This window comes from Acanthopagrus latus, chromosome 5 (genome assembly GCF_904848185.1).
Source record: "Acanthopagrus latus isolate v.2019 chromosome 5, fAcaLat1.1, whole genome shotgun sequence".
In the NCBI taxonomy this organism is placed as follows: Eukaryota; Metazoa; Chordata; class Actinopteri; order Spariformes; family Sparidae; genus Acanthopagrus; species Acanthopagrus latus.
In genome coordinates, this window is record NC_051043.1 from 5,004,613 (window position 1) to 5,014,362 (window position 9,750).

Genomic DNA, 9,750 nt, shown 5'->3' on the forward strand with positions numbered 1-9,750 from the left:
AGTTACTCTTCACTGTACACTGCACTATTGTGTTCTGTTTCTCTCTATTCTATTCTGTTCTTTTCTGTTCTGTTCTATTCTATTCTATTCTATTCTATTCTATTCTATTCTATTCTATTAAATTCATATATTCTTAATAAAATCTTAATCTGTTCTCTTTACCCCAACAACTTTCTGTTATTTTGCAATTACTAGCTCAGTTCTATTAGCCACTTAAGTTATCTTTCTTGACTCTTTACTCTTTGCTGTACTCACGTTGTCACATTATATTATTTTCTGTTCTATTTCATCATAAAACCCTCCACTATGATATATTGTATACTACTGTATTACTGTCTACTACTCTATTCTACTCTACTATATTTCTCTGTAGCATATTATATTATCTTTGTGTCTAGTCTAATATTATGTAACTATCTATTCTATTCTATTCTATTCTATTCTATTCTATTCTATTCTGTTCTATTCTATGCTGTTCTATTATCCAGTACAACTAAGCACTAAATTCTATTCAGCTTCTCTGGTCCCACTGTATTCCATTATTCGTGGCTGTATTCTAGTATTTCTGTTCTAATAGTCTCCATTCTGTTACATTTTATTTCATAACCCTCCGCTGAATTTTAAGCCACTTTTCTGCCTATTGCATTACTACTCTATTCACTTCTATCCTGTTCTGTTCTACTGCTCTCTACCACACTCTATAGGTTATTCCAATCTGTTTCATTCCACTCTAGCATGTTCTGATCTGTTCCACTCTACAATAGTGACTAACCAGTGTGTTCCGTTCCATTCTACATCTCTCTTTTTTATAGTTTTATTCTACTCTCCGTTCTCTTCTAATATGGTGCTCTATTTTCGATTCTCTTCCATTACTTTCTCCTTCATTATACTCCTGTCTTGCTCGCCTCGACAGTGTGCTGTATCCCACTCCTCTCTTTCCAGTCTCTTCCATCCTACTTTTCGAAGCGGACGATCATTTTGACGCTTTTTGTCCGCACTGAGATTTTTCTTTCTTTTCTTTTTTTTAAAAAAAAAAAAAAAAAAGCTCAGAACACATTTTAGTGAAATGCAGCATGTCAGCTCCTACGTGCATTCTGAATGAGGCTCGTAGTGATGTTTGCGTATAACAGAAGCACCGCCTCCCTCCCATTGGACAATGTCTACGCGAGGGCGTGGCGAGGAAAGATGAGAGTTGCAAATCCATGCCCTTACTGGGAAGACATGGAGCGCTATGGACACAGTCTACACGAACCGAGTAGGAATCTCAGCTAGAGACATAAATATTTCTCCAGCAAGGAAACGAACGATTTGAGAGGCCGAGAGAAAAGACAGGTCGGGCCCGGTTGAGGATGGAGTGTGCATTTGACGCACAGAACCTGATTTCCATTTCTTTGAGGAAAATCCAAAGCTCCAGGACGCAGAGAGGAGGCATCAAGCTCCACAAGAACTTGCTGGTAACGTACGTACTGAGAAACGCCAGGCAGTTTTACATGAGCAAAAACTTGTCGCAGGCGCAGAGGACGCATCACTACGAGGATGTAGCCGCAGTCCGCGAGAGGCAAGAATATCTCGAACTGACCGGGAGCCTAACGGAGTTGTCTGATGACTTCTACTGCAACTTTACTGGGGTTGAGTCGGACACTTGGCACTGCGGAGCGCACCAGCCCATCGGCCAGCCTGCGGAGGTGGCGCACCAAGACGCGTCTGCCTGCGCAGCGGTCTCTCCAGGCGACTCTGATCTCATGGTTTCGGATGCTTGCTGGAGTTGTGCGGACAAATCACCCTGGGAGTTACCTATCCCAAACGCGCAAGCCAACCAAAAGACTGTCCTGGACTTGGACACGCATGTGGTGACTACCGTCACGAACGGATACTTCCACTCAGACTGTTGCGCGCAGTCAAAACAGCCGCAGGGCGCGCAGTGCTACAGCAAAAAGCGAAAGATGGACACAAGTTATCACATTGTTGACCCAGAGTTTTATCTGCCGGACTTCGGCCCAGTGCCATGCAAACGAATGAGAACTGACGACGATTCGCACTCAGACACGGAGCAGTTGGACAGCACGAACATCTCCAACCTGATCTCGGTGCTGGGTTCAGGTGGACTATCTGAGTTTGTGAGTTGGCAGCAGACGGACCTTGAGCAAATATTCGCCGCGCAAACAATTTGTTTGAAACACACACTGTTAACAGGCAGCGGCTGGACCAGAGCAATCGAAGCGTTTTGATTTGTAAGACTGTTTTTTTGTTTGTTTGTTTGTTCTTTTTCTTTGTATGGTTTTTATTTTAATGCTTTCAAATAAACAATGACACGACTGCAAATCATCTCTCTCCTCTGTTCTTCTGACGCGCTGATGAGCTGTGGCTGTATGGAGCGGTCCTGCCCGTCTCCGGTTAGGCTGTTCTCGCACATTAACATGTCCGGTGCCAATTGATGTAATTTATTCACACAATGTACCTTTCATTTAAACCCCCTTATTTGACTGGCCGGTGATGGTTCGGGGTTCTGGAGAGACTGCCTTCGGTTGGCGTTAACGCTGCTCCCAAGGAAAGATGTTGGAAGAGCGCCATCATGTGGTCGGTCCAGATCTGTACAGCCTCATGCATCAGATCAACGCAGAGCATCATTCTGTAAATGTATTATTTATACCAGGGCCTGGTTTTTTTTATATATATAAATAAATCAATAAAATTAACAATCTAAGAAAAACACTGATGTATGGGCTTTAAATTACAACTTTAACTCTTGTTAAAGGCTGTGAGTGTGCACTCGAGATGGTGTTATTACAGACACACATGTATGGGGTCTATAGTGACCTTGCAGGTCTGTATTACCACACTGATCCGTTTCCCTGTGAGACAAATCAAAACATTTATTACTCTGCAATGAAACGTAATCAAACGTAAACACAATAGTTTATTGGTGGTTATTGGGGGGGGGACACTATGCTGTATTTCTTCGAGTGAAATAAATATTCAAATGAAATGAGACACATTTGCTGACAGACGCGTGGTGAGTATCTTGCAGCAGCAGGACGCAGGCACCAAAGTCCACTCAGAAAATCAGGACTTTTGGCGGAGAGCTCGCAGTTGTCTTTCCTCGGTGGGTCCGAGGGGGGCGGATGGCTCAGAATAGACGGCGTGCTCGTCCTTGAGACATGACTGCCCGACAGTTTCCCATTCATATTCCCGGGACTGTCATAAACTTTAGCGCATCTGTCGGACAACATGTTGGCTGTTTTTGTCAGATCCACGGTGAGTCAATTGTTTTTCAGCCTACGTGTATTTTTGGGTGCGCAATGACAAATCGCAGGAACGTTCGGTCTGTGTTTACGGCGTCAGGCTGTGTGAAGGGGGTGGGGCGCTGTACAGGTCAGCAGCAATGTCACAATATTAAGTTAAAATGTAACTCTCATTCTACCGCCGTACACGTTCATAATGTTGGGTAGGACATTGTTAAAGGCGGACTATTAATTCAGAGCGTTTGCGGCCGCCTCGTCGTGGTGACATTTTGCATAACGTTAGCCTAGCTTAATGTTAGCCGATAGCATAACGTTAGCTCACTGTGCATGCTTCGAACAGGACTTATGCGACAAAATGCCAGTTATTAGTAGTTTTGTATTTGCTGCAGAGCCCCAGCCTTCAGTAATAACCTTTGTCTTTATCATATTTGATGCACCATGTACTGCCAAAATCATGACAACAGCGACTTTATTCTGAAAAAAAAAAAAAAAAACATACCGGAAGTTGTTGTTTATCAGATTCCCTTACGCTTGGCAACACTAAAAGTCAGCTCTATCAATTTGAATGATTCACATCAATACTTTTGAACTGATAATTCCCACTGTTACGTAGTTGTTAACATTTAAATCTGATTGAATTAATCCAAATGTATTGTCAAATCTTTATTGTGCCAGATAACTACTTCATAATGGTAACTATCAGTGAGCATGAGGGCACAGATTTATTTCTTGCTTTCATGTGTGTTTGTTTTAGCTCCGATTCCAAAGTTTCAACTGTGTCAACCTTCTATTTATAAGCTGGCAGAGCCTTCACCAGTCGGCCCAGACAAATAGTGTGACTGCCTGCCCTCAGTTGTTTTGGTGTCAGTTTTCACAGCCCAAGTCACCTCACTGTAATGTATATGACTTTGAATCAATTAAAAATGTTGTTCTAACACTTTACTGAGTTATTTACTGTTGGAGGCTTTGATTGCAACATGTGGACTCCTGGATTCATGGACAGCATCTGTCTGCTCCAGAATCCAATTTAACTTCCGGTTCAACTAGCGAGATGATCGATAAATTCTATGTGACAGTCTTTGAAATGAAAGCCTGACATATTGCAGTGTAGTCACTGAAGATATTACCAAAGCAGAGGAGAGATGTGCTTATTAAACCCATGTCTTTCAGCTGCGACCCGGCATGGTGAACCCATGTCGCCTGGTCAGACCAGTCACACAGATCCAAGAGAGGTCCCTGGTGCACCAGGAGGGTTTACCTAAACTGCCGGTGCCACCCTTGAAGCAGACATGCGAGCGATACCTGGCTGCCCTGGAGCCCATCGTGAGCGAGGAGGAGCTGGAACACACCCGTAAACTGGTGGAGGAGTTCCTCAAGGGTGGTGTGGGGGAAAGGTTGCAGAAAAGCCTGGAGCGACAGGCACGCAAAACAGACAACTGGGTAGATATCTGGCTGTATTAACATGTATATTTTGATGTATAAGGTCTGTATGTTTGTAATACTACCTTGCAGACTGTAAAAAAAACAAAAAACAAAACATATATCCTGCTGTCTGACTACTGCTGTAGCTGTCAGAATGGTGGATGCAGTCTGCCTATCTAGACTGCCGTATGCCGGTGGCAGTCTACACCAGTCCCGGGGTTGTCCTGCCTCGCATGCACTTCACCGACCGACAGGGACAGATGAGGTGAGAAACCAGCACCCACTGTGAAACCAGCCGAACATAACTCTTTATCTTAATAAACAAATATGTACAGTCATGAAAAGACAAGCCAGTTCTTCTGATATTTGCTGTATTACTCTCAGTAATATCAGTTATAAACCCTGATTGTCATTGTCATTCTGATGAAGTTGTTAATCTGAAACTGATTTACATTGTGCTGAAACGCAACGTAAACAAGCTCACATGAAGCTGTAGCCGCAGGCCGACCTTTGTGCAGGCTTCCCTGTACACTCTGGCTATTTAAAGCCTCTTCGGCTGCTCCTAGCATTGCTCAGCTGCTTTCGACTACTGTGACCCCTGGGATATGCAGTGTACACGGTGGCCCCATAGAGAAATCCTCCAGTGAAGCCAGTGCTAGAGCTTTAGCTGTGCAGGGTACACAAGGCTCTGAAATTGTCAGCCAGTGGCATTTACTTGTAAATGTAAAGCTGTTACTCAGAATGTTGTGTTGTCTATTCACCCCTCAAATACACAGTAGCTTTAGAGCTTCAAAGGATATAGTCACCCAAAAATAAAAAAATTGAGTCATTATCTTCTCGCCCCCATGCTGATGGAAAGTGAGGTGATGTCTCACAATCCACAAAGCATTTCTCGGACTTGACAAGCAAAACAACATTGGAATTTTTTCCTTATTAACTGAAGTAGCTCAGGACTTGTTGTTGTCACATGTAACTAAACAAGGTTAACCGTACATCACAGATGTAAATAACATTTTTCAATAACCCCCCCCACCACCACTAAGCACTTTGAACATCAGTGTGGGTCATGGGAACATGTGCAATAGACTGTGTGGCTGGGCGGGTTTGAAGTATGCGGGTGTGTGTTTTTGTGTGTGTGTATGTATGTTTGCAGGTGTGTGTATGTGTGCGCGTGTAGATTTTACCCAGAAGTGTGCGTGTGTGTTGGTGCGTGAGTGAGTGAGCAAGTGTGTGCATGGATGGGGGTTTACATATGTAGGTATGTGTGGACATTTATTTATTATTTTTTCTTTTTTCAATCTTTCTTTAAATAAACACAGGATGAATTGCTCAGCCAATTTCGCTGTAACGTCTGTGACAATGACATTAAAGAATTCTGATTCTGATTCAAACAGTTACGGATGAGGGGGATCTTTAGATCTGAAACAAGTCTCAGGCTCCTTCAGCTGTGTAAGAGAATACTGCAACGTTATTTCACTGTGAAGCTTCAGAAATGTTTTGTAGAATACGAAACTTCACCTGACTTTCAATCAGTGAGAGCAGGAGGAAATATTGACAATTTTTTAAAAAATGCTTTGGGTGAACTTGTCCTTTAATATGAAATAAATCATAACCATCATAACCAGTGTTGTCTTCTGTGCAGGTTTGCTGCCAAACTGATTGCAGGTGTTTTGGACTTTAAAAAAATGATTGACACGTGAGTTTGTCTTTAACTAATAGCAAAAAGCTTATTATCAGCATGAACTGCAGTTGGTGGAAAAATGGCTGATGGATACTGTGTTATAGTGAGACCCTGCCGGTTGAGTATCTGAGTGGAAAGCCGCTGTGTATGGACCAATATTACCAGATCCTGTCCTCCTGTCGCCTCCCTGGTCCAAAGAGAGACACGGTTGTAAATCACGCCATCGGGAAAACACCTCCCACTCACATCACTGTCGTCCATAACTTCCAGGTACTCTAGATGGCGCTGCTGCTGGTCTGTGCCTTGTATTAATTACTACTGGTTTTATGGCTAAAGACATACTGGAACTGTGACTAAATCAGCCTGGTCTGGCTTCTCCTTGCAGTTCTTTGTCTTGGATGTGTACAACAGCGATGGCAGCCGGCTGACAGTAGACCAGTTGTACATGCAGCTGGAGAAGATCTGGAACTCATCTCTGCAGACTAACAAGGAGCCTGTTGGCATCCTTACATCACAGCATCGCAACACCTGGGGAAAAGCCTATAACAACCTGATTAAGGGTAAGCAGAGTGAAGGCAAAATCTTTGATAGCATGTGCAGAAATCAAGAAAGAGGAATAATTGAGAGAAAATGTGTCATGGAAAAATGAGATTTTATTGGATTTGTTTGTCCTCAGATAAGACGAACAAGGAGTCAGTCCGTGCCATCCAGAAAAGTATCTTCACAGTTTGTTTGGATGCCCCGATGCCCCGCGTGTCAGATGAGATGTATCCGAGCCGTGTGGCTGCCCAGATGCTGCACGGAGGAGGTGCTCGCTGGAACAGCGGCAACCGCTGGTTTGACAAGACATTACAGGTCAGTCTTTACATTTAAAGGGGCAGTATGTAAGATTTGGCCAGTATTTCAGTTTGAAACATGCAACAAATGAAAAGTCTATGGGCAGAGTTGGAACTCGCGGGCGGGGCAAGGAGAAATATTACTGCACATATTTAATAGGTTGCATAACCAGAAAGTAAAAGACTTTTTTGGGTAAATCGCTCAGCAAACAATTCTCATTGGTTGGAATGGCCTTATTTTGTTATCTGGTCACTAGTTCTTCTGTATAAATCTAAGGTCACTACAGCCAAGATAGTTACAGCAAAGAGTATAGTAGTTAGCAGGTAAGCTACCCCATACAGTTTTGGAGCTATGTCCAAATTGTGGTAGTTTCTTACAAATAACACCTTATAGAATAATCAGCAGTACTGTGATGATGCTTGAGAGTTTAAATGTACTCCTTAATCGTCCTCAGTTCATTGTTGGTGAAGACGGTACGTGTGGGCTGGTGTATGAGCATGCACCCGCTGAGGGTCCACCCATCGTGTTCCTCATCGATTACGTTGTTAAATACATGTAAGTTCCGCTCAGTTTTTTAGTTCAGTGTTATCTTTGTTTACAAATGAGCTCAAATTGCTGAAGCGTTTCATGTTTTCTCATCAGGCAGAGAACTGAAATGGTTCGCTCCCCCATGGTTCCCTTGTCCATGCCTCAGAAACTGCGTTTTAACATTACACCTGAGGTCAAGAGAGACATAGAGAGAGCCAAACAAAATATGAACATGTATGTAACGTGCACTTATGATCATTATTATTGTTAATACTGTCTCAGTTTCATTTCACATTTTGCGTAACTCCTTTTTTCATTGTGTTTTATCAGAATGGTGCACGACTTAGATGTGAAGGTGCTTATGTTCTCTCACTTTGGAAAAAATGTACCAAAACAGCATAAGCTGAGTCCAGATGCCTTTATGCAAATGGTTCTTCAACTGGCCTACTTTAGGTGAGACATCCCCATCCCCTTTTCCTTTTCATAGTAAAACATTGTGTTATACATTCAAGGTATTACATCATATGTCCTGTGTGCCGTTTCTGAATTCCAGGATGTATAATATTTCCTGCTCGATTTATGAGAGTGCATCGTTACGGATGTTCAAGTATGGGCGAACAGATGCAATCCGGTCAACCACTGTAGACTCATTTAACTTTGTCCAGGCAATGCAAGACCCAGCTAAACAGGTACTGTTACACCACTGTATTTTCACAATGAAGATGCAGTTTAAAGAAACAGTTCACCCAAAATTCAAATACAGTGTTGTTGTTCCTGTAAGGCTTGTAAGCTGTCTGACACCACAGTAAATGTTCCCAACAGAACTCTGAAAGGCTGGCGCTGCTGCAGAAAGCCGTTCAGACACATAAGACGAACACATACGATGTGAGACCTGGTTCTTCCTTATATTAAAATTGTGCCTTCTTCTGACACAGTCCGATTCATCTCAGTTCTGCACATGCAACTCTTTTTTTTAGGCAATTCATGGACAAGCCATAGACAGACACCTCCTCGGGCTGAAGATGGTGAGTATTGAGGACCTGACCTCCATGCCTGAGATATTCATGGATACTTCATTTGCTGTGGCTCACCATTACCATCTCTCCACCAGCCAGGTATATTTACATGTAAGAAAATAAACATCTATTATTACTGAGCGAATGATTATTTGTAGTAATGTTTGTTTGTTTGCCCCCATCTCTCCCGTCTCCGTGTCCAGGTTGGCTCCAAGACAGACTGTGTGATGTGCTTTGGTCCGATGGTGCCAGATGGCTATGGAGTGTGTTACAATCCCATGGATGAGCACATCAACATCGCCATCACGGCCTTCAACAGCTGTGAGGAGACGAACGCTGCCAAGTTTGCCCAGGCTGTAGAGGATGCTCTGTTGGACATGAGAGCTCTCCTGGAAGACACAGCAACAGCCGAGCAGTGATCCCACGCAGGAGCCTGGCACGGCGTCTGTGTCCCACCGGGGCTGGATGGGACAACTGGAACTGAACCGATGCCGGAGTCGCTGGCAGAAGGCCACTCCGACATAGACGCACAATAGACTGAACGTGCTGGAACTGAGGGGAAACGTGTTATTGAGGGGTTTTGGGTACAGAATGTGTGACTGTCAATACACTGCCTTTGTGATGAGATTTAATTATCTGTGGAGGAAATTCTATATTTTAAGAAATTGTGTACATATAAACTTCAAATGAACAAGATTTGCTGACTGCAATAGAATAATAGCCCTTGTTTGTACCTAATTAATTCCCAGTGCAGGCTTTAAAATGATACTGTCCTAACTTGACACAAATATTTTGAATGTTTGGCCTTTATTATTTATTTCAGGTCAAAAGAAGTAGCAAGTAGGCATGAAAAGATACAACAAAAAAAAATCTTGCGTAAAGGGTAACTCAACCTGTTTGACACATTACAGTGTTTTTACAGGTCTTGAGGAGAGCCACTGCATATGTAAAAAAACAGTAGTAAAAAGTATTTTGTGGCTCCAGATAATGCTGCATGTATCAGATTAATGGTGTGTCCCATTGC

General features: G+C 43.0%; 2 protein-coding genes across 4 annotated transcripts; both read left to right on the top strand.

Moving 5' to 3' along the window:
• The first annotated feature begins 1,199 nt into the window (after positions 1-1,199).
• Positions 1,200-2,662, top strand: LOC119019556 (immediate early response gene 5-like protein). The gene has a single exon (XM_037098285.1). The coding sequence runs from the start codon at positions 1,350-1,352 to the stop codon at positions 2,226-2,228; it is 879 nt and encodes a 292-aa protein (XP_036954180.1). The 5' UTR covers positions 1,200-1,349; the 3' UTR covers positions 2,229-2,662.
• Positions 2,663-2,898: 236 nt separating this feature from the next.
• On the top strand, positions 2,899-9,422 carry LOC119019796 (carnitine O-acetyltransferase-like). Of its 3 annotated transcripts, none has more exons than XM_037098676.1 (14): positions 2,899-3,013; positions 4,413-4,682; positions 4,811-4,929; positions 6,307-6,360; positions 6,450-6,615; positions 6,731-6,905; positions 7,022-7,200; positions 7,637-7,737; positions 7,825-7,944; positions 8,041-8,163; positions 8,264-8,399; positions 8,533-8,595; positions 8,688-8,825; positions 8,930-9,422. In XM_037098676.1, the coding sequence occupies exons 2-14, from the start codon at positions 4,425-4,427 to the stop codon at positions 9,143-9,145; spliced, it is 1,848 nt and encodes a 615-aa protein (XP_036954571.1). In that variant the 5' UTR covers positions 2,899-3,013; positions 4,413-4,424; the 3' UTR covers positions 9,146-9,422. The 3 variants fall into 3 exon arrangements, with proteins under 3 accessions (XP_036954571.1, XP_036954570.1, XP_036954572.1); XM_037098675.1 differs by having other exon boundaries at positions 2,917-3,255; XM_037098677.1 differs by lacking the exon at positions 2,899-3,013 and adding an exon at positions 3,278-3,372.
• Positions 9,423-9,750: the final 328 nt, after the last annotated feature.